At 33.5% G+C, this 26469-nt stretch overlaps 1 protein-coding gene across 1 annotated transcript in view; it reads left to right on the forward strand.

Annotated features, from left to right (window-relative positions):
* The first annotated feature begins 1205 nt into the window (after positions 1-1205).
* Positions 1206-26469, forward strand: part of LOC139870771 (uncharacterized) — a 62098-nt gene continuing 36834 nt past the window's right edge. The window contains exons 1-2 of the mRNA XM_071858547.1: positions 1206-1461; positions 1881-2710. Coding sequence (XP_071714648.1) covers positions 1206-1461; positions 1881-2710 — 1086 coding nt within the window. The remainder of the gene's footprint in view (positions 1462-1880; positions 2711-26469) is intronic.

A 26469-nucleotide genomic window follows, 5' to 3' on the forward strand; every position in this document is an offset into this window, starting at 1 on the left:
ACTTCGATTTAACATATCTTAAGCATACGGTAACGTAATCAAGTGAAATCAAAGCCTAAAGTTAATAGTTTTTCGAAAGCTATCCATCTAAACACTTGTCAATTGCAGAAAACAAAGTCACAAAATTAGTAGCATAGAAATACAATTCGTGATTAAACCCTAACTCGCAATTCGGATAATATAACGACTAAATATATGTACAATCGCGGCCAATTGAGCAATAGAACATCTAAATCATATGATTAGAAAATAAATATGGAAAAATAGAGTTTTTAGATCTTACCTTAGCGAGGAATTAGTGGTATAGTAATATGGATCAAGATAATTTGCCAAAACTTAGAAACAAATATTTATTGGTTTTTATTCAAAGAAGAGATAGCCTCTAGCTACTTACGTATATGTGAGTATATGTAGAATTTGAGAAATATAATTAATAATACTCCTTTGCCTATCGCTTTTGACTCTAACTAACTCATATTTGGAAATAATTGATAATTTAGTGAGGCAACAAAATAATCAATAACCAACTACAACTTGCACATGTTAAAGCTACATTCTTTTCACTTTGAAACACTACACATTTCATGAACCACTAAATCACTAATTTAAAATAGAAACCCACATGCAAATGCAAATTTTTAACTTGATAAATGTTAGTCAAATTTGGACATCCATCCATTCTCTATTACGTAGTGTATGTATTATGGCAGTGTTTGTCAAAGAGTTTTTTTTTTTATTTTTTATATTTTTATATTTAGATTAATTGGTATGTAAATTTAACTTCGTTAGGATTGCTTGTACTCGTGGTCCGTTTCAAGTGCCGTTTAGTCGTACCGAAGGCCCGGAACGCTAAACCGATCGTTAAAACGCAACTAAACGTTTAATTTATTAAAAATCCAATAAATTAAATATTTTTAAAAAGTTAATAATTAATAAATTAATTATTAAAATAAACCCGAGCGTTTCGTTGCTCGAAAAGCAGTTATCAAAACCGTGTCGTTTTTATCATATTTCTTTATCTAAAATGTTTATTCGCATTAATATCAACCCATATTAATTATTGTAACCCTCCAAGAATCAAGTATGTATTTATTACACATAAACGCATAAAAGTCAAGTAATCGCCGTTAAATTAATTAACAGAAAGTTAACGGAAGTGACGGAAAAAGCAGGGTTGTTACACTGACCAATCTCTCCTAACCCATATGGACAATCGGATTATACGAGAGGAATTGAACTACAATCTTCAGGAAATGAAAACCCTCCACAACACGCTTCACAACTCTCTCAACCCAGAACAACTAGCCATTTATGAGCAGGTTATTGCAGCAGTAATACAAAAGAAGGGCGGGCTTTTTTTCCTATATGGACCTGGGGGTACAGGGAAAACGTTCGTCTACAATACCATATTGACCAAGCTCATATCCGAAAAGATGATCATTCTTGCGGTGGCATCATCAGGTATGGCCGTTTAAAAACAAAACCATGTCTGATTGATATCTAACTCCATATTTACTACAATTAATAATGAAAATATGCTCACTCATTATAAATTAAAATTTCCCTACTATTATTTTGATGCTTTACCCATACTTTATAATTATAAGGTTTTTCCCATAACTAATCTTTTTCCCTTTTTGTATATACACTTAAAGTTTTATTTACTATCACGTGAGACATTTGTGACCCCCTTATGTATTATGTTAGCCACGTATAATTTTACAGATAATGTAAAACCATGAACTTACTATTATATTGTCGAATTGCACCTTTTCAAATTAATATTCAACTACAAACCGAAACTACCAACATCCAACATATCCTTACACACGTTCAGCCTTTTACATGAAATCACAAGCTTTAACAATTTACATACACAGGAATCGCATCGTTGCTTTTACCAGGAGGCCGGACTGCCCACAGTAGATTTGTCATCCCGTTAGAACTCATGGAGAATAGCACTTGCGGTATAAAACAGAAAACACACCTGGCTGATCTCATTCAGCAAGCACATTTAATAATCTGGGACGAAGCTCCCATGACTCAAAGATATGCATTTGAAGCATTGGATAAAACCTTGCGGGATATTTTAGGCGCTAAAGATGAAGCAAACAGAGGCAGGCTCTTTGGCGGAATGCTGATTCTACTAGGAGGTGATTTTAGACAGATCTTACCGGTGATACCGAAAGGCAAAAGACAAGAAGTTATCCAAGCGTGCATTAACCACTCTAACCTGTGGAATCATTGTCAGCTACATACACTATCACAAATTATGCGGGTCAATGAATACACTCCCGATGGTACCATTGACACAAGAAAAAGGTTATTCAATAAGTGGGTCCTCGATATTGGAGATGGCAATGTCTCAGCGTTTACCCGAGACGGGGAAGATGAGGCAACATGGATAAAAATTCCCGAGGAGTATATTGTTGAATCAGACACATCCCCAATTGACACTATTGTTGATACCATATTTCCAGATTTCATAGCAAACCATCAAGATGAAGACTATTTACGCGAAAGGGCAATTTTAACACCAAGAAACGATGATGCAGACCAGATTAATAAGCGCATGTTCAAGAAACTACAATATCAAAGTATGACATATCAAAGCTCGGATGAAATATGCAAGGGATCAACGGACGCACTGGAGCAACAACAAGCATATCCAGTCGAGTTTTTAAATAAGCTGAATTTCCCCGGCGCCCCTGTAGAGACCCGTCCTAATCCATCTGGACGAAGTCCATATCGATTACAAACGATTCACAATAGTTGATTACATCGCGAGATACTTGACCTCTATATGATACATTTTACAAACATTGCATTCGTTTTTAAAAGACAAACTTGCTTTACATCGAAAATTGACAGCATGCATATCATTTCATAATATATCCAACTATAATTGACTTAGTAATAATATTGATGAACTCGACGACTCGAATGCAACATCTTTTGAAATATGTCATGAATGACTCCAAGTAATATCTTTAAAATGAGCAAATGCACAGCGGAAGATTTGTTTCATACCTGAGAATAAACATGCTTTAAAGTGTCAACCAAAAGGTTGGTGAGTTCATAGGTTTATCATAAAAACAATAAAATTCATCATTTTGATAGACCACAATATTTAAATCCTGCATAGTACAAATGGGCCCGAATCCTATACCCACCTGTAATGTACATGCGATATCTTTTAAATACAGTACACCTTTCTCGTGCACAAAACCATTTTTCATAAATCATAGTAACCGTACACATATTCCGTGCACAAAAATAACATACACATAACATGTGTATAAAATCATTCTCTCAATACATAACATTCACTTCAATTGGTGGCAATTATCATGTCCACATAATTCAATGGTGGCAATTATCATGTCCACATAATTCAATGGTGGCAATTATCATGTCCACATAATTAAATGGTGGCAATTATCATGTCCACATAATTCAATAATAATCCGCAGAACTTCTGTCTGCATAATAATTCATTCGAGGAATGTTTTACCTGTGTCTATCTCGTCAAACATTTATAAAAGCAGTTCATGTATTCGCAGTTCAAAATATATTTCAAAAGAATTTAATAAAACAGTTGTAAGAAGTTAAGTCCTCATTTCGTGGGACCTTTTGAGATCATTGAAAGAGTTGGACCGGTGGCTTATCGTTTGAAATTGCCACAAGAACTCAGTGCTGTTCACGATGTTTTCCATATTTCGAATTTAAAGAAGTGCTTGGCTGAATTTGATCAGACTATTCCTTTGGAGGAACTTCAAGTTGATAAGCAATTGCATTTTATTGAGGAGCCTGTTGAAATCATGGACCGAGAGGTTAAGACTCTTAAACAGAGCAGAATTCCTATTGTTCGGGTCAGATGGAACGCTAGACGCGGTCCCGAGTTCACTTGGGAGCGTGAAGACCAGATGAAGCAGAAATACCCGCATTTGTTCTCAAATGCCGAGTCAACCCCTGCGCCTGCTTAAATTTCGGGACGAATTTTCCGTAACGGGAAGGTACTGTCACGACCCTGCTTTTTTCGTTATCTTTTTCAGTTAATTATTTAACGGCCGTTAACTGTTAGTGTGCCACGTCATTTCTATGACCTATATTATTATTTTTGTAATAATATATATATATTAATTATTATGTGTTATGTGAATATTTGTATTCATATTTTAAATTTATACGTTTCTACGTCTCGCGGATTTTCATCCGGCGAATCTTTTTAGTTTTCAAACCAACGGTCGAGTTTTTGGGACATTTAAATCCTAAATATTTTAAATATGATATTTTAAGATCATATTATTATATAGTGTATTTATATTTATTTGTCATCGCGCGTTTGTTATCTTTCCGGATTTTTAATCGCGTAAGTGCGTTTTCGCGTTTCGGGACTCGTTCGGGCTTTTGGGCCATCAGGAATTATCAATTAACAAGTTTGGCCCACCATGGAGCCCACCCCATCTGAAAATCGGCTGAACCCCTTAGAGGGGTCGAGCCATGCCTTGTCTTTTTTCCATTTTGTGATTTACAATTCACTTTCTAAAAACCTAGCTCCTAAATAATTCCCTAATATTTTTCTTTCTCCCTTTTGGCTCCTTGGCCGTTGCCATCCTCACCCAACATCACCATCATCATCTAAAATTATAGCTTGGATCAAGGAGTAATTAGTATAAACGCGTTCCTCGTTCCGTTCTCTACGCAATAACATCAATCGTTTCTCGATTAGGGTATAAACCCTAACCCTAGAATTTTCAATTTTTCATTTATTTTCTGTATTTTGATGATTATTTAGTAATATGATGTTTGTGGATTATTGTAATGATGTTTGTATGCATAGATGTACTCATAATTGCATGTTTTCGGTTTATAAAATTCTGTATAGCAGCTATTTCGTGTATTCTAGGTTTGTGACTGATATAAAAGTTAAAATAAACTATCTAGATGAGTTCCTCTCATCAAGACATTAATTTTAGACTCCGGATTCATGTCGTTTCGATTCCCGGAGCCCTAGTTATGATCAAATTAGTATTTTGTAAAGATTGAATTGTGATATTGACATGAACCAGGTTTGGTCTGACTTTGTGACCTTCCTTGGAGTCTTTAGGGTGTGTTAGTGTGTTAGGACTGATGGTGCGATGAACTTTCATGTTTGGGTCACCTAAATCCGAGCCACGGTTCACCCGTTGTGACTAAAACACGGTTTTGAGAAAATTGAAGGTCCAAGTGGTGTCATGGCTGATTACCACGACTTGTGGACTGTTCTTGGTGTGTTCTTGAGTGCACCATTGTGTCGGGTGGCTTGAATAGGTGGAGATGCATATAAGGCTCGCCAGAAATCGACACCTGGGGCTCAAGATACGATCCGATGAACTTTTGAATTAAAACTTATGATTAATTCTAAAACTTATGATAAAAATAATGAATTTCATTATTAATTAATTACTTATGATAAAAGAAGTAATTATTATTATTTAAGACTTATGATATAAATATTTATAATATCATTTAATTATTATTTATGATTTAATTAACATTTTAATTTAACTTACGATTAATAATACTTTTATTATTATTGGAAAATACTTATGATAAGTATTAAATTTATTTTATGAGAATATTAATATAAGACTTTTAATAAAGATTAAATAATTATTTAATTATTATAAGATTTAATTATTATTTAATTATGATTTAATTATTAAATACTTATGATTTAATAATTATAATTAGAAACTTATGATATGGTTAATAATTTATTATTAATTAATAATACTTAAGATATGATTTAAAAATTTATTATTAATTAATAATACTTATATATGATTAATATTTAATTAATTAATTAAATACTTATGATATAATAATTATATCACTTCAACTTATATTAACTTTAATAATTCATTTTATTTAATTAAACTTATGTTATGACTTAATTATACACTTTTAACTTTAATAAACATTATAACTTATGTTATTATTATAATGTACACTTTTCAAATTAATGTTGACTATGTTTGACCAAGGCTGACTTTTGAGTTGACTTTCGGTTAACTTTGACTTTCAGTTGACTTTTGTTGACTTTCTAAATAAGGAAACTTTCCTAACTTAAAAACTTTCTAAAAATAGAACTTTCTAAATTTGGAAACTTTCCAAAAATAGAAATTTTCCAAAAATAGAAACTTTCCAAAAATAGAAAGTATGTGTCCGTACGCTGTTCCAGTCAAACCGATGCTTGCCGAGTATTGTTCTATGTCTACTTGCAACATGTACAATAGCTATCATACTAAGACTTGACCTAAGTTAGTTATTTATATCGACCTGCTTTATTTATAGGTCGGCGTTGTGATCATTCCTGATCACTTTACTCTATTTGCTGTTCGCTTGTTTGTGTGGTTTCTTCAGTTGCTTTTAAGGTGAGTTATAGTCCCGTTTTTACATACTTTTCAAAGTATATTTTTGGGATGTGATTACATGCATTTTTATTTACGTTTAGACACAAGTAACAGTTAAATTTAATTATTCATTGTGAGATGGACAAAAATATTCCCTAGTCTGGTAACTATAATCATTGGTTTCTACTGGTGAACGCGAATCCTACGGATAGATCTATCTGGTTTGACAACCCCATTTCGAGCTAGTCGCGCTAGCAATTTATAATCGGAATGTTTAGTACTTCGTAATTTGTTGTAGATACACTGTCCAAGTGTATATTTTTATTGTGTTTGGCAAGGGTAAATAAAGGGTTAAGTGGTTACCAGGTGGCTCATTGATAATGGAATAATGTTTAATGTTTTCTATCATTTTTAAATCTTGTGGTCTAAAGTTTACTTATTATTTAAACCTATAATTCACTCAACCTTTGTGTTGACAGTTTACTTGCATGTTTTCACAGGTACTTGAGTTTTGTGATGCTTCCGCTGTGTTTAGAAGAGTCTGCATGCATTTGGGCAGATTTTATGAAACAACTTATGAAACTTAAGCTTGCATTCTATTTTTGGATAATTTAAACTTGTGGGTTTGTTGGCAAGGTTTTGTGTCAACTTTGGTTTATTACTATGGTTGGTTGTTTTGAGACTACATATTTTGGTTTGTTTCCTTTTTGGGAAACTTTTGAAATAAAAGAATGCAACTTTATTTATTTAATTCATTTAAGTCCGATCAAGCTGTGGGACCAACTGACGGATCCGTTAAGTGTTTTGACGGGGGCGTCACATGTGGTATCAGAGCGTTGGTTGTAGGTAACTAGGTGGTCTTAATGTGGTCAACCCGTGGTTATTAGGGTGCATTAGAGTCTAGTCTACAGCTCGACCTTTTTGCTATAACATTATTATGCATTTTATTTCGTATAAGTTATATTATTAGCTTTCATATCTTTTTGGTATGTGGTTTGCGGTTTTGCTGTTTGCAGATATCGACTTCGAGCGATAACTCTGTTGCTGCTCCTGCTCCACCGTCTCCTGCTAGACGTCGTGCTAATCAACCAGAGATCGATGATCCTGTTCATTACTATTTTTCTACCATTACTCACATGAACCGGGCTTATAATGAGGTGACACGTATTAATGCCCTTAGTGATTGTTTGCGCACTTTGCCACATAATGAAGTTATGGACGAGATCCTTGCCGACATGGGTAACTTTATCACTTTCAAGCATAGGGTTGAGGATGCGAACCGTAAGCGTGATTGAGAAGTTAATGCTAAGTTCGAGGCTCTCGAGAGCACTGTTCGTGTGTTGAAGGAAGAGTTGGAGGTAGTGAAAGGGAAGTTGCGTAAGTATGAGGATCCTGCTGAGACTCATGCTGGACCAGCTTATCACACCCGCTCTAAGCGAATGTGATGTGATTATTCATATTGATTATCTATTTCATCAGACTTAATGTCCTTTTTATACATACATTTTGGGTTATGTACGGCGTTTTTCCGAGGATTTTATTAAGATTTTGTTATGGGATATTTTTCATTATGTATGGATGGTTATTTTTATGACATCTATTATCATTATCATGTTTTATTTCTGATGTTGTGGCTCTTGGCATGTTATATTATGCGTAATATATGTTCATGTATGTTAGGTGCTATGTATGTTGTATGATGTTATCATAAAATATGTATGCATGTGATGGTTATTTCTATAACAATCATAACTGTCATGTTATTACTCATAGTGTTTGTTAACTATTATTTATGATGGTTAATCTTTTCGTGTTTTGATCTATTCCTTTATGACACTAGTATTATTCTTGGTACTAACGGATGTGTTGTTCTATTTTGAAGATCATGCCTCCAAGAGAGTCCACTGAAGCGCGTATGCAACGCCTGATCAATGAAGGAATTGCTTCTGCTATGGTAGCAAATGCTAATGTTAACGCCAATGTGAACAACAACCAGGTGGGATGCTCCCACAAGACTTTTATGGCTGGTCGACCCCAAGAATTCAGTGGTACGGAAGGACCAATAGGGCTTACTCGTTGGTTCGAGAAGATCGAATCTATTTTCAGGGTCAGTCGGGTCCGTGAAGAGGACAAAGTTAGTTTTTCTTGTTGCACTCTCAAGGATAGTGCCTTGACATGGTGGAACAATCTGGTTAGTAGTTTGGGAAGCGATGTAGCTTATGGTTTGGCCTGGAATGATTTTAAGGAAAGATTGATCACCCGCTATAGACCTCGGGTTGAGCTTAAGAACCTAGAGGTTGAGCTCAAGAATTTGAAAATGCATGGCACCGAGTTAGATGCCTATGAACGAAGGTTTTTCGAGTTAACTTTGCTGTGTCCTAGGGTTTATGCGGATGAGGACCGCAAAATTGAGGCTTACATTGATGGTTTGTCCGAGAAGATTGAACACGGGGTTGAGTCTAGTGAACCCTAGACTATTGAGGCGGCTATGTCTATGGCCCACAAACTTAATGACAAGGTGTTGAGAAGAAGCAAGACTACAGTTGCTGAAACTAGTGAGGAGGTTGTCAAGAAGGTTGATAATGGGAAACGAAAGTGGGATAACAACCGCAATCAAAACCAAAATCAGCAGAAGAAACAGGATACCTCAGGTGCTAACAACAGAAATTAGCGTGTGTGTCCTCGTTGCTATAAAGCTCATGATGGTTACTGCACAGTTACTTGTAAGAGGTGCTCCAAGCAAGGGCACATTGCTAAAGATTGTACAGTGCTTTTGCCGGGTTCTGCTACTTCCGCGGCTGGTGGTAATAATAATAATGTTGGTAATAGAGGTGGTAATGGTAATGGTAATGGGAAATCGAATAATGGAGGTAATCAAAGGGTTTGTTATGAGTGTGGGAAGCCGGGGCATTTCCGAGATGCTTGTCCCAACAAGAAGACTGCTGAAACTGCACGCGGCCGAGCGTTCAACATTAATGCTAAGGATGCGGAGGAAGATCCTAAGCTTGTTACTGGTATATTCCCAGTCAACGATTTATCAGTTTATGTACTATTTGATTCAGGGGCTGATTTAAGTTTCATGTCAAGTAAATTAAGTCCGAGAATCAAAACGCTGTTAACTCCCTTAGACAATACTTATGTTGTTGAAGTAGCAAATGGTAAAGAACTTACTGCTAAGACTGTACATCGTAAATTTAACATTAATCTGGGTGGTAGGGATTTTGAGATAGACTTGATACCGATTGAACTTGGTAGTTTTGATATTGTTATTGGTATGGATTGGTTATCTGCGAACCGTGCTGAGATCGTGTGTTATGATAAGGCTATTCGTATTACTGATGTGATTAGAGAGCCACTGATGGTCTTTGGAGATAAGAAATGCACACAGTTAAATCTTATTAGCTGTATGAAAGTTCGTAAACATCTCCGCAAAGGCTGTCATGCTATTCTTGCTCATGTTGTTGATCCTAGTAAGGAAGTGAAGAACGTTGATGACGTTCACATTGTTAGGGATTTTCCCGAGGTGTTTCCTGATGACTTACCTGGCCTTCCGCCGCAACGCGCGGTAAAATTTCAAATTGATCTTGTTCCCGGCGCTGCTCCTGTAGCACGTGCTCCTTATCGTCTTGCGCCTTCCGAACTTCAAGAATTGTCGAGTCAACTCCATGAGTTGTTAGACAAAGGTTTTATTCGTCCTAGTTCGTCCCCTTTGGGGAGCTCCCGTTCTGTTTGTTAAGAAGAAGGATGGTTCTTTTCGTTTATGCATTGATTATCATGAACTGAATAAGCTCACTGTTAAAAATCGTTATCCTCTACCTAGAATTGATGATCTGTTCGATCAGCTTCAGGGTTCTTTTGTTTATTAAAAAATTGATCTTCGTTCTGGCTATCATCAGTTGCGTGTTAAAGAATCTGATGTTTCAAAAACTGCTTTTCGCACCCATTACGGTCACTTTGAATTTCTTGTTATGCCGTTCGGATTGTCAAATGCACCTGCTGTGTTCATGGACCTCATGAACCGTGTGTGTAGACCCTATCTGGACAAGTTCGTTATTGTTTTCATCGACGACATCCTTATCTATTCTAAGAGTGATGAAGAGCACGAAGAACACTTGAGGTTAGTGCTTGATTTGTTAAAGAAAGAAGAGTTGTACGCTAAGTTCTCTAAGTGTGCTTTTTGGTTAAGAGAAGTTCAGTTCCTTGGTCATATTGTTAATAAATAGGGAATACAAGTTGATCCTGCTAAAATTAAGGCGATTGAAAAGTGGGAAACCCCGAAAACTCCTACTCAGATTCGTCAGTTCTTAGGGTTGGCAGGTTATTATCGAAGGTTCATTTAGGATTTCTCTCGTATTGCGAAACCTCCGACTGCTTTAACGCATAAGGGGAAGAAGTATGAGTGGAAGGATGAACAAGAGAATGCTTTTCAGATTTTGAAGAAGAAGTTGACTACCGCTCCGATTTTGTCACTACCGGAGGGTAATGATGATTTTGTTGTTTATTGTGATGCATCGCGACAAGGCTATGGTTGCGTTTTGATGCAACGGAAGAAGGTTATTGCGTATGCGTCACGACAGTTGAAGATTCATGAACAGAACTATACAACTCATGATTTAGAATTGGGGGCTGTTGTTTTTGCGCTTAAAATTTGGAGACACTATCTTTATGGTGTTAAGAGTACTGTGTACACCGATCACAAGAGTCTTCAACATATCCTCGATCAGAAACAGTTGAACATGAGACAACGAAGATGGATTGTGACGTTGAATGATTATAATTGTGACCTTTTGTATCACCCGGGTAAGGCCAATGTTGTGGCTGATGCATTGAGTCGTAAAGAAAGGACTTAACCTCGAGGGGTTAGGGCCTTGAATATTACAATTAGATCAAACATCGTTAGGCAGATTCTTGAGCACAACAAGAAGCCTTAAAGGAGGAGAATTTCGTGAAGGAGAATGTAGAAAAGGTAGCTAGGAAGTTTGAAGTACGAGCTGATGGTACTAGGTATTTTGCGGGACGTCTATGGGTTCCAAAATTTGGAGGTCTTCGACAACTTGTTTTGGATGAGGCTCATAAGTCCAGATACTCTATTCATCCAGGTTCAGGAAAGATGTATCAGGATCTTAAGGAGCTGTATTGGTGGCATAATTTGAAAGGTGATGTAGCTAAGTATGTGACTAAGTGTTTGACCCGTGCTAAGGTCAAAGCTGAACATCAAAAACCGTCTGGACTTTTGGTGCAACCAGAAATTCCCGAGTGGAAGTGGGAAGGTATCACTATGGGTTTTATTACTAAGTTACCAAGAGTTTCGGGTGGCTATGATGCGATTTGGGTGATTGTAGATCGACTCACTAAGTCGGCTCACTTTTTGCCGATTAGGGAAACTGATTCGATGGAGAAACTCACCCATTTGTATTTGAAAGAGATTGTTTCTAGGCATGGTGTCCCCGTGTCGATTATTTCTGACCGAGACAGTCGATTTGTGTCGAGGTTTTGGCGATCTTTACAGGAAGCCTTGGGTACTAGGTTGGATATGAGCACCGCTTATCATCCTCAAACGGATGGTCAAAGTGAAAGGACCATTCAGACATTAGAAGATATGTTGCGAGCGTGCGTCATCGATTTTGGAAATGGGTGGGATAAATATTTGCCGCTAGCTGAGTTTTCTTATAACAACAGTTACCACGCAAGTATTAAAGCCGCACAGTTTAAAGCTTTGTACGGTAGGAAATGTAGGTCTCCTATTTGTTGGAATGAGGTTGGGGATGCTCAACTTACAGGTCCAGAGATTATTCACTAGACTACTGAGAAGATTGTACAAATTAAAGAAAGGTTGAGAACTGCTAGAAGTCGACAAAAGAGTTATGCCGATAAGGGAAGGAAAGATGTTGAATTTCAAGTTGGTGATCGTGTTATGTTAAAGGTTTCGCCTTGGAAGGGCGTAATCCGTTTTGGTAAAAGGGGAAAGTTAAGTCCTCGTTTCATGGGACCTTTTGAGATCATTGAAAGAGTTGGACCGGTGGCTTATCGTTTGAAATTGCCACAAGAACTCAGTGTTGTTCACGATGTTTTCCATATTTCGAATTTAAAGAAGTGCTTGGCTGAATTTGATCAGACTATTCCTTTGGAGGAACTTCAAGTTGATAAGTAATTGCATTTTATTGAGGAGCCTGTTGAAATCATGGACCGAGAGGTTAAGACTCTTAAACAGAGCAGAATTTCTATTGTTCGGGTCAGATGGAACGCTAGACGCGGTCCCGAGTTCACTTGGGAGCGTGAAGACCAGATGAAGCAGAAATACCCACATTTGTTCTCAAATGCCGAGTCAACCCCTGCGCCTGCTTAAATTTCGGGACGAAATTTCCGTAACGGGAAGGTACTGTCACGACCCTGCTTTTTCCGTTATCTTTTTCAGTTAATTATTTAACGGCCGTTAACTGTTAGTGTGCCACGTCATTTCTATGACCTATATTATTATTTTTGTAATAATATATATATATATATATATATTAATTATTATGTGTTATGTGAATATTTGTATTCATATTTTAAATTTATACGTTTCTACGTCTCGCGGATTTCCATCCGGCGAATCTTTTTGGTTTTCAAACCAACGGTCGAGTTTTTGGGACATTTAAATCCTAAATATTTTAAATATGATATTTTAAGATCTTATTATTATATAGTGTATTTATATTTATTTGTCGTCGCGCGTTTGTTATCTTTCCGGATTTTTAATCGCGTAAGTGCGTTTTCGCGTTTCGGGACTCGTTCGGGCTTTCGGGCCATCAGAAATTATCAATTAACAAGTTTGACCCACCATGGGGCCCACCCCATCTCAAAATCGGCCGAACCCCTTAGAGGGGTGGAGCCTTGCCTTGTCTTTTTTCCATTTTGTGATTTACAACTCACTTTCTAAAAACCTAGCTCCTAAATAATTCCCTAATATTTTTCTTTCTCCCTTTTGGCTCCTTGGCCATCGCCATCCTCACCCAACATCACCATCATCATCTAAAATTATAGCTTGGATCAAGGAGTAATTAGTATAAACGCGTTCCTCGTTCCGTTCTCTACGCGATAACATCAATCGTTTCTCGATTAGGGTATAAACCCTAACCCTAGAATTTTCAATTTTTCATTTATTTTCTGTATTTTGATGATTATTTAGTAGTATGATGTTTTTGGATTATTGTAATGATGTTTGTATGCATAGATGTACTCATAATTGCATGTTTTCAATTTATAAAATTCTGGACAGCATCTATTTCGTGTATTCTGGGTTTGTGACTGATATAAAAGTTAAAATAAACTATCTAGATGAGTTCCTCTCATCAAGACATTAATTTTAGACTCCGAATTCATGTCGTTTCGATTCCCGGAGCCCTAGTTATGATCAAATTAGTATTTTGTAAAGATTGAATTGTGATATTGACATGAACCAGGTTTGGTCCGACTTTGTGACCTTCATTGGAGTCTTTAGGGTGTGTTAGTGTGTTAGTACTGATGGTGGGACGAACTTTCATGTTCGGGTAACCTAAATCCGAGCCACGGTTCACCCGTTATGACTAAAACACGGTTTTGAGAAAATTGAAGGTCCAAGTGGTGTCATGGCTGATTACCACGACTTGTGGACTGTTCTTGTTGTTTTCTTGAGTGCACCATTGTGTCGGGTGGTTTGAATAGGCGGAGATGCATATAAGGCTCGCCAGAAATCAACACCCGGAGCTCAAGATACGATCCGATGAACTTTTGAATTAAAACTTATGATTAATTCTAAAACTTATGATAAAAATAATGAATTTCATTATTAATTAATTACTTATGATAAAAGAAGTAATTATTATTATTTAAGACTTATGATATAAATATTTATAATATCATTTAATTATTATTTATGATTTAATTAACATTTTAATTTAACTTACGATTAATAATACTTTTATTATTATTGGAAAATACTTATGATAAGTATTAAATTTATTTTATGAGAATATTATTATAAGACTTATAATAAAGATTAAATAATTATTTAATTATTATAAGACTTAATTATTATTTAATTATAATTTAATTATTAAATACTTATGATTTAATAATTATAATTAGAAACTTATGATATGGTTAATAATTCATTATTAATTAATAATACTTATGATATGATTTAAAAATGTATTATTAATTAATAATACTTATATATGATTAATATTTAATTAATTAATTAAATACTTATGATATATTAATTATATCACTTCAACTTATATTAACTTTAATAATTCATTTTATTTAATTAAACTTATGTTATGACTTAATTATACACTTTTAACTTTAATAAACATTATAGCTTATGTTATTATTATAATGTACACTTTTCAAATTAATGTTGACTATGTTTGACCAAGGTTGACTTTTGAGTTGACTTTCAGTTGACTTTGACTTTCATTTGACTTTTGTTGACTTTCTAAATAAGGAAACTTTCCTAACTTAAAAACTTTCTAAAAATAGAACTTTCTAAATTTGGAAACTTTCCAAAAATAGAAACTTTCCAAAAATTGAAAGTATGTGTTCGTACGCTGTTCCAGTCAAACCGATGCTTGCCGAGTATTGTTCTATGTCTACTTGCAACATGTACAATAGCTATCATACTAAGACTTGACCTAAGTTAGTTATTTATATCGACCTGCTTTATTTATAGGTCGGCGTTGTGATCATTCCTGCTCACTTTACTCTATTTGCTGTTCGCTTGTTTGTGTGGTTTCTTCAGTTGCTTTTAAGGTGAGTTATAGTCCCGTTTTTACATACTTTTCAAAGTATATTTTTGGGATGTGATTACATGCATTTTTATTTACGTTTAGACACAAGTAACAGTTAAATTTAATTATTCATTGTGAGTTGGACAAAAATATTCCCTAGTCTGGTAACTGTAATCATTGGTTTCTACTGGTGAACGCGAATCCTACGGATAGATCTATCGGGTTTGACAACCCCATTTTGAGCTAGTCGCGCTAGCAATTTATAATCGGAATGTTTAGTACTTCGTAATTTGTTGTAGATACACTGTCCAAGTGTATATTTTTATTGTGTTTGGCAAGGGTAAATAAAGGGTTAAGTGGTTACCAGGTGGCTCATTGATAATGGAATAATGTTTAATGTTTTCTAGCATTTTTAAATCTTGTGGTCTAAAGTTTACTTATTATTTAAACCTATAATTCACTCAACCTTTGTGTTGACAGTTTACTTGCATGTTTTCACAGGTACTTGAGTTTTGTGATGCTTCCGCTGTGTTTAGAAGAGTCTGCATGCATTTGGGCAGATTTTATGAAACAACTTATGAAACTTAAGCTTGCATTCTATTTTTGGATAATTTAAACTTGTGGGTTTGTTGGCAAGGTTTTGTGTCAACTTTTGGTTTATTACTATGGTTGGTTGTTTTGAGACTACATATTTTGGTTTGTTTCCTTTTTGGGAAACTTTTGAAATAAAAGAATGCAACTTTGTTTATTTAATTCATTTAAGTCCGATCAAGCTGTGGGACCAACTGACGGATCCGTTAAGTGTTTTGACGGGGCGTCACAATATTGAACAATGCAGGGTTGGCCTCGGATTCACGAACCTATATCATTTGTATATATATATATATTAAAATATATAATTAACATGTAATTATAATCAAACCAGTTTATATATATATTATTGATTTAGTTTAGTCATATATTTGTTATTTTAAAAGTTATATATATTTATTTTGTATTTTAATATTTATACCTATAGTTATATTAACAATAAAAATAATATTACTAAAATAAATAAAAAGTCATATGTTAACAATAATAATAATAATAATAATATGTGGTAATAATAATGTTAATGACATTATTAATAACAATAATAATACTTTTTCTAATAATAATAATAAAGGTGAACAACCTTTGAAGAAGCAAGATTTAAAAAAAAAAATGCCATTCCCCGGACTTGAACCCGCGACGTCCCGCTAACCCAATAACATCCTTAACGGTCCCCCCATTTCATCTTTTCTATTTTGAATCATTATCATCCTAATCGTATCATCACCATTTAACATCATCGACCATTCGTTATCATATTCATCGTCACCATTATTATTATCGTTTATCATTTTAATTATCATCATCTATAATCGTGTTCATCCTAATACCCGCTATCATTTTTCTAACATCATCATCTTATTGTAATCACGTTATCAACATCATCATCAATATATCATCATACTATCATCACATGATCTAGTTTCCATCATCATCGTCATCAACTTATGTACTAGATGTAGCAGCCATGTTAAACAATTTTTAAAGCCCACTTAACTTTAATGAGTCCATATATTAATAGTCCATTAACTTGATTTGTTGGATCCAACCAACTAACCATTAATTGAAACCCTTTTGTCCAGGTCCATTACTAATCTAATATGTATATTTTGCTGTTAAAACAAATCGGCATATCAAACTTAGCAACCCTACCACTTTAACATGTGGTGTAGTTGATTCAACTTTGATGGCCCATCATCTTGGTATTTTAAAACCCAAACGTCTTTGTATCCTCATAGTCAGAAAAAAATAATGAACACGTCCTAAAAGATAAATAGAAGATGGTGACCCAAATAAGAATCCTAGCTTGCAACAGCTCAATTTCTATTTTCTTTAATACGCAAGTGGGGTTGTGCTTATACATATCGGCCTAAAAAAATAAGTAGTAGGCCAGCAGCCATTATTCTCTTTTCTCAATCATACGCATATATCACAATATGGGAATTTTCTTTTGAGTAAATATATAATACCCAACCCTACCGTCCACTTACTCCCCTTTCTTTATCCACTTGCATAATATCATAATTGTCAATTTAGTTTCTAATAAAGTGTCAATAATTTTCGCTGAATATAAGCCATAACCGTAGACTCTCATTTGCATATAATGCGGATTGTAACAGCAGCTGTAGCAGCAGCCTGTTGTTCGAACAGAAAGAAAAGCAGTACGATTGCAGCAGAAATGAATTAGAAGTAGCAGCAGTCCATCATGTCTCTTCGTTAACGATAGGGATAGATAGAGGGTGGGTTTGATGAATAACAGAAAACGGATAGAGAAAGGATGGTGGTGTTAGAAGTAAGGTGAAAGTGATGTGTGATATTTGTTAGAATTATAAACAGGAAATGGGTGTTTGGGTTAATATCTCTATATGTATAAGTACCGTATGTATGTATATATATATAGCTATATATATATATGTATATGTAACTCGGGAGAGAGAGAAGAGAGAGGGATAGTGAGGGAGGATGGTGGCGGTTGAGAGGTGGTGAGGTGATTTGTAGGTTGTCGTGAATTTATTAACAAGCAAGTAGGGTGATGGGTTATCAAGGGTGATGGAGGTTATGGTAATTGTGGTGATAGTAGAAGTTAACGAGTTTGGTCAGAAAACCGTAAAACAAAATCAACAAAAATAGTGATCAAAGGGTTGATGTAGAAGTTGATCGAGCAAGAAAATAAGATGAGGAGTGGTGGTTTAAGGTTTGATCTTGAATTTATATATATGTATGATTGCGTATATGTATATGCTTATGAATATGTAATATGTAAGAATACATATATATGAAATTAGATATTGAATAAAGTAGAAACAATGAACTTACATATATCAAATATAGGACACGGATATGTTCGATCAAATTATTTGTTTCAACTGCAAATGGGATGTCAGTTGTTTGATTGAGAAAAGGAAGTAAAAGAAATATGGGATGGTGATCAAGGTTTTAAGTGGAGAGTTCATGAAGAAGAAAGATGTTTACTGAAGAAGGAAGTGTGATTATGGTCATCTATCCATATATATCAATATATATACTTGTACATAACATGTGAAGTGATAACAATAGAAATCACATGTCGATGAATTAGAATATGATAAAGTAAAATAGTGCAATCACATTACTAACAACTTACAGATGAAAACAAGGGTTTGTTAGTGATGATTTATCAATATGTCTCCCGTACATATATAATATAATAAGGTAAAGTAGATGCAATGATTTCAAAAGATAGTACCATAATTTAAGACTACAGGAAAATTCAATTGTTAATATGTTACCGACAGTTTTCACCTCGAATAAAATATTGTGTCCGTTGTTAATCAGTTGCGGATAAGAGTACGCAGAAGAATCCCAAATTTTTATATTAAATCTATATAGTTATTTTGGTCATTAAATGTTTGAAACCTGATCAAAGAGATTCGTCTAATATTTATTTTTAGTTCCTAGTAAACTGTTCGGAGTGTTAAAACTCAACTTAAGATAATTAAATATTTTTTTATTTTTTTAAGAACTCTAAAATTTACATTACTCAATTACATACCACTTTTATTTGTAACATCTCACAAGTTCAAATTAAACTTATTTTAATATTTATCGAATGGCAAATGAGTGTTACTGTCGCTTACTAAATAAATTCGAAACTATATATACTTATTCAATATACTTTATTTATATATATATATATATATAGATATGTTTTAAATAATAATTATTTTATTTTATTTTATTTTACATAATTAGTTTCTAACAATTACATCATAAATTACATTTCAATATATATATATTTGTATTTAAATATATACATATTTATTTACAAATTAGTGGTTCGTGAATCGTCAGAAATAGTCGAAGTTACATGAATGTATGAAACAGTTCAAAATTTTTAAGACGCAACATAACAGACTTTGCTTATCGTGTCGAAATCATATAAGATTAAGTTTAAATTTGGTCGGAAATTCCCGAGTCGTCACTGTACCTACCCGTTAAAGAAATTTCGTCCCGAAATTTGAGTGAGGTGGTCATGGCTAACAATAAAAATGTTTTCATTATGAATATGAGTTGATAAATAGAGTTTTATCATCATTGAGTAATATGGATAAAACAATTCGATTATTCGAAGAGTACGAGTGAAGCTATCACAAAAGAGTGAAATGAGAAATAAAGATTTGTTTTAACCTTTGACGTAGTCAGGTTTGAATTTAGAAAATAAGGTGCGTCTTAACTTTTGACGTCTTCTCGGTTGAATTCTGGAATTCAAGGGATATAAAAGAAAATCTGCGAAATCTATAAGATTTGATTCTTCGGGATCTATGGAAATTAAGATCTCTTTAATTAAATGCGATCATTTGTCTCGATTGTTTTGTCTGGTATTTTTACTATAAATGAACTTCTTCCGTTCCATTATTCTCACCATTCCTATAATTTCTTTCTTAGTTCATACATCTAAATTTTTTTTTCTTCTGAAAATGCTTAATCCAGTTCTAATTCTTGATATTTTTCTAATTATCATTTCTGTCATCCTTCTTTTCAATCTTCCACCAGAAAAATCTGTTTACTTCTACTATTGCCTTGGGGTGATACTATTCCTAATTATACCGTGTCTTTATATTGTTATTTGAATTAATATCCACGGTTTGTAACTTCCGGGTTGTTATTGGGCTTTATATTTTCTCTTATATTTTGGAGCTCTTTGCCTTTTTATTCTCTTCTCGACCTCTAGTAAAGCGAGTAACGGTCCAGAATTCGTAAGTATGGAATTTCGGATAAACATCATGTTCTAAATAAGAAAGAATGTACCAGCACGATTTGATTTGTCGAATTGCCAGAATTACCGAGAATAGAACTATCAAGAATATTCTTTCTTGATATGTTTAAAAGTTAAGCAGAATGAAAGAGTTATGTAACATGGCATGTGATGAAGTTGTAGTGACCCGAACGTTTCCATGTTTATATATATTAATTGAGATTGATACTTACATGATTAAATGTTTCCAACATGTTAAGCAATCAAACTTGTTAAGACTTGATTAATTGAAATATGTTTCATATAGACAATTGACCACCCAAGTTGACCGGCGATTCACGAACGTTAAAACTTGTAAAAACGACATGACGATATATATATGGATATACATATGGTTAACATGAGATTATGATAAGTAAGTATCTCCATAAGTATATTAACAATGAGTTATATACATATAAACAAGACTACTAACTTAAGGATTTCGAAACGAGACATATATGTAACGATTATCGTTGTAACGACATTTAAATGTATATATATCATATTAAGATATATTAATATATCATAATATCATGATAATATAATAATTTAACATCTCATTAGATATAATAAACAATGGGTTAACAACATTAATTGAGATCGTTAACTTAAAGGTTTCAAAACAACACTTACATGTAACGACTAACGATGACTTAATGACTCAGTTAAAATGTATATACATGTAGTGTATTTAGATGTATTAAAATACTTTTGGAAGACTTCAAGACATATATCAAAACATTCATACTTAACGAAAATGGTTACAGTTACTTTCCCATTCTTTTCTTTCATCAAGAATTCTAGTCGTATTTTTACCCGTATTATACACAGCTTCAAAACGTACTTACTATGGGTATATACCAATAGGAACTAGCATGGGATTCCACTCTTGATTATGTCATGTATGACTAATCAATTTTAACTTCTACCATGAGCTAGTCAACTAACTAGAACTCCTTTTAACCCCACTCACCACTCACCAATTACCACTCATCATTCACTCCATTTCACTTCCAATTCTCTTTCTAATTCTCTCTCAACACACCCACACTATTATGAACGTATTTTTCCAGTAGTTAATCATCATATTCATCAAAAATCACTTCAAGAATCAAGCTATAATCATCATAGGAAGAACACTTCAAGAACACTTCAAAAATCCCTTCAAGTTTACTAATTTACTTCCAAGCTTTCTAATCCATTCCAAGTAATCATCTAAGATCAAGAAACCTTTGTTATATACAGTAGGTTATCTTTCTTATTCAAGGTAATATTCATATTCAAACTTTGATTCAATTTCTATAACTATAAACTATCTTATTTCGAGTAAAAATCTTACTTGAACTTGTTTTTGTGTCATGATCCTACTTCAAGAACTTTCAAGCCATCCAAGATCCTTTTAAGCTAGATCATTTCTTATCACTTCCGGTAGGTTTACCTACTAAACTTGAGGTAGTAATGATGTTCATAACATCATTTGATTCATATATATAAAACTATCTTATTCGAAGGTTTAAACTCGTAATCACTAGAACATAGTTTAGTAAATTCTAAACTTGTTCGCAAACAAAAGTTAATCCTTCTAACTTGACTTTTAAAATTAACTAAACACATGTTCTATATCTATATGATATGCTAACTTAATGATTTAAAACCTGGAAACACGAAAAACACCGTAAAACCGGATTTACGCCGTCGTAGCAACACCGCGGGCTGTTTTGGGTTAGTTAATTAAAAACTATGATAAACTTTGATTTAAAAGTTGTTATTCTGAGAAAATGATTTTTATTATGAACATGAAACTATATCCAAAAATTATGGTTAAACTCAAAGTGGAAGTATGTTTTCTAAAATGGTCATCTAGACGTCGTTCTTTCGACTGAAATGACTACCTTTACAAAAACGACTTGTAACTTATTTTTCCGACTATAAACCTATACTTTTTCTGTTTAGATTCATAAAATAGAGTTCAATATGAAACCATAGCAATTTGATTCACTCAAAACGGATTTAAAATGAAGAAGTTATGGGTAAAACAAGATTGGATAATTTTTCTCATTTTAGCTACGTGAAAATTGGTAACAAATCTATTCCAACCATAACTTAATCAACTTGTATTGTATATTATGTAATCTTGAGATACCATAGACACGTATACAATGTTTCGACCTATCATGTCGACACATCTATATATATTCCGGAACAACCATAGACACTCTATATGTGAATGTTGGAGTTAGCTATACAGGGTTGAGGTTGATTCCAAAATATATATAGTTTGAGTTGTGATCAATACTGAGATACGTATACACTGGGTCGTGGATTGATTCAAGATAATATTTATCGATTTATTTCTGTACATCTAACTGTGGACAACTAGTTGTAGGTTACTAACGAGGACAGCTGACTTAATAAACTTAAAACATCAAAATATATTAAAAGTGTTATAAATGTATTTTGAACATACTTTGATATATATGTATATATCGTTATAGGTTCGTGAATCAACCAGTGGCCAAGTCTTACTTCCCGACGAAGTAAAAATCTGTGAAAGTGAGTTATAGTCCCACTTTTAAAATCTAATATTTTTGGGATGAGAATACATGCAGGTTTTATAAATGATTTACAAAATAGACACAAGTACGTGAAACTACATTCTATGGTTGAATTATCGAAATCGAATATGCCCCTTTTTATTAAGTCTGGTAATCTAAGAATTAGGGAACAGACACCCTAATTGACGCGAATCCTAAAGATAGATCTATTGGGCCTAACAAACCCCATCCAAAGTACCGGATGCTTTAGTACTTCAAAATTTATATCATATCCGAAGGGTGTCCCGGAATGATGGGGATATTCTTATATATGCATCTTGTTAATGTCGGTTACCAGGTGTTCACCATATGAATGATTTTTATCTCTATGTATGGGATGTGTATTGAAATATGAAATCTTGTGGTCTATTGTTACGATTTGATATATATAGGTTAAACCTATAACCCACCAACATTTTTGTTGACGTTTAAAGCATGTTTATTCTCAGGTGAATATTAAGAGCTTCCGCTGTTGCATACTAAAATAAGGACAAGATTTGGAGTCCATGTTTGTATCATATTGTGTAAAAACTGCATTCAAGAAACTGATTTCGATGTAACATATTTGTATTGTAAACCATTATGTAATGGTCGTGTGTAAACAGGATATTTTAGATTATCATTATTTGATAATCTACGTAAAGCTTTTTAAACCTTTATTTATGAAATAAAGGTTATGGTTTGTTTTAAAAATGAATGCAGTCATTGAAAAACGTCTCATATAGAGGTCAAAACCTCGCAACGAAATCAATTAATATGGAACGTTTTTAATCAATAAGAACGGGACATTTCAGTTGGTATCCGAGCCGAAGGTGTAGATCCTTGATCAATACACTCATTATCAGTTTCAATCATCTACCATATTTATTATTTAACAAACCCCATATATGCATCCAAATTGGTATATACCCATAGTAACAAACCGTCAATTAGGGTGTCTGATACCAACTTAAATGTCCCGTTCTTATTGATTAAAAACGTTCCATATTAATTGATTTCGTTGCGAGGTTTTGACCTCTATATGAGACGTTTTTCAAAGACTGCATTCATTTTAAAACAAACCATAACCTTTATTTCATCAATAAAGGTTTAAAAAGCTTTATGTAGATTATCAAATAATGATAATCTAAAATATCCTGTTTACACACGACCATTACATAATGGTTTACAATACAAATATGTTACAACAAAATAAGTTTCTTGAATGCAGTTTTTACACAATATCATACAAGCATGGACTCCAAATCTCGTCCTTATTTAAGTATGCGACAGCGGAAGCTCTTAATAATCACCTGAGAATAGACATGCTTAAAACGTCAACAAAAATGTTGGTGAGTTATAGGTTTAACCTATATATATCAAATCGTAACAATAGACCACAAGATTTCATATTTCAATACACATCCCATACATAGAGATAAAAATCATTCATATGGTGAACACCTGGTAACCGACATTAACAAGATGCATATATAAGAATATCCCCATCATTCCGGGACACCCTTCGGATATGATATAAATTTCGAAGTACTAAAGCATCCGGTACTTTGGATGGGGTTTGTTAGGCCCAACAGATCTATCTTTAGGATTCGCGTCAATTAGGGTGTCTGTTCCCTAATTCTTAGATTACCAGACTTAATAACAAGGGGCATATTCGATTTCGATAATTCAACCATAGAATGTAGTTTCACGTACTTGTGTCTATTTTGTAAATCATTTATAAAACCTGCATGTATTCTCATCCCAAAAATATTAGATTTTAAAAGTGGGACTATAACTCACTTTCACAGATTTTTACTTCGTCGGGAAGTAAGACTTGGCCACTGGTTGATTCACGAACCTATAACAATATATACATATATATCAAAGTATGTTCAAAATATATTTACAACACTTTTAATATATTTTGATGTTTTAAGTTTATTAAGTCAGCTGTCCTCGTTAGTAACCTACAACTAGTTGTCCACAGTTAGATATACAGAAATAAATCGATAAATATTATCTTGAATCAATCCACGACCCAGTGTATACGTATCTCAGTATTGATCACAACTCAAACTATACATATTTTGGAATCAACCTCAACCCTGTATAGCTAACTCCAACATTCACATATAGAGTGTCTATGGTTGTTCCGAAATATATATAGATGTGTCGACATGATAGGTCGAAACATTGTATACGTGTCTATGGTATCTCAAGATTACATAATATACAATACAAGTTGATTAAGTTATGGTTGGAATATATTTGTTACCAATTTTCACGTAGCTAAAATGAGAAAAATTATCCAATCTTGTTTTACCCATAACTTCTTCATTTTAAATCCGTTTTGAGTGAATCAAATTGCTATGGTTTCATATTGAACTCTATTTTATGAATCTAAACAGAAAAAGTATAGGTTTATAGTCGTAAAAATAAGTTACAAGTCGTTTTTGTAAGGGTAGTCATTTCAGTCGAAAGAACGACGTCTAGATGACCATTTTAGAAAACATACTTCCACTTTGAGTTTAACTATAATTTTTGGATATAGTTTCATGTTCATAATAAAAATCATTTTCTCAGAATAACAACTTTTAAATCAAAGTTTATCATAGTTTTTAATTAACTAACCCAAAACAGCCCGCGGTGTTACTACGACGGCGTAAATCCGGTTTTACGGTGTTTTTCGTGTTTCCAGGTTTTAAATCATTAAGTTAGCATATCATATAGATATAGAACATGTGTTTAGTTAATTTTAAAAGTCAAGTTAGAAGGATTAACTTTTGTTTGCGAACAAGTTTAGAATCGAATAAGATAGTTTTATATATATGAATCGAATGATGTTATGAACATCATTACTACCTCAAGTTTAGTAGGTAAACCTACTGGAAGTGACAAGAAATGATCTAGCTTCAAAGGATCTTGGATGGCTTGAAAGTTCTTGAAGTAGGATCATGACACAAAAACAAGTTCAAGTAAGATTTTTACTCGAATTAAGATAGTTTATAGTTATAGAAATTGAATCAAAGTTTGAATATGAATATTACCTTGAATAAGAAAAATAACCTACTGTATGTAACAAAGGTTTCTTGATCTTAGATGATTACTTGGAATGGATTAGAAAGCTTGGAAGTAAATTAGTAAACTTGAAGGGATTTTTGAAGTGTTTTTGAAGTGTTCTTCCTATGATGATTATAGCTTGATTCTTGAAGTGATTTTTGATGAAGATGATGATTAATTACTGGAAAAATACGTTCATAATAGTGTGGGTGTGTTGAGAGAGAATTAGAAAGAGAATTGGAAGTGAAATGGAGTGAATGATGAGTGGTAATTGGTGAGTGGTGAGTGGGGTTAAAAGGAGTTCTAGTTAGTTGACTAGCTCATGGTAGAAGTTAAAATTGATTAGTCATACATGACATAATCAAGAGTGGAATCCCATGCTAGTTCCTATTGGTATATACCCATAGTAAGTACGTTTTGAAGCTGTGTATAATACGGGTAAAAATACGACTAGAATTCTTGATGAAAGAAAAGAATGTGAAAGTAACTTTAACCATTTTCGTTAAGTATGAGTGTTTTGATATATGTCTTGAAGTCTTCCAAAAGTATTTTAATACATCTAAATACACTACATGTATATACATTTTAACTGAGTCGTTAAGTCATCGTTAGTCGTTACATGTAAGTGTTGTTTTGAAACCTTTAAGTTAACGATCTCAATTAATGCTGTTAACCCATTATTTATTATATCTAATGAGATGTTAAATTATTATATTATCATGATATTATGATATATTAATATATCTTAATATGATATATATATACATTTAAATGTTGTTACAACGATAATCGTTACATATATGTCTCGTTTCGAAATC

Source organism: Rutidosis leptorrhynchoides, chromosome 10 (assembly GCF_046630445.1).
Source record: "Rutidosis leptorrhynchoides isolate AG116_Rl617_1_P2 chromosome 10, CSIRO_AGI_Rlap_v1, whole genome shotgun sequence".
In the NCBI taxonomy this organism is placed as follows: domain Eukaryota; kingdom Viridiplantae; phylum Streptophyta; class Magnoliopsida; order Asterales; family Asteraceae; genus Rutidosis; species Rutidosis leptorrhynchoides.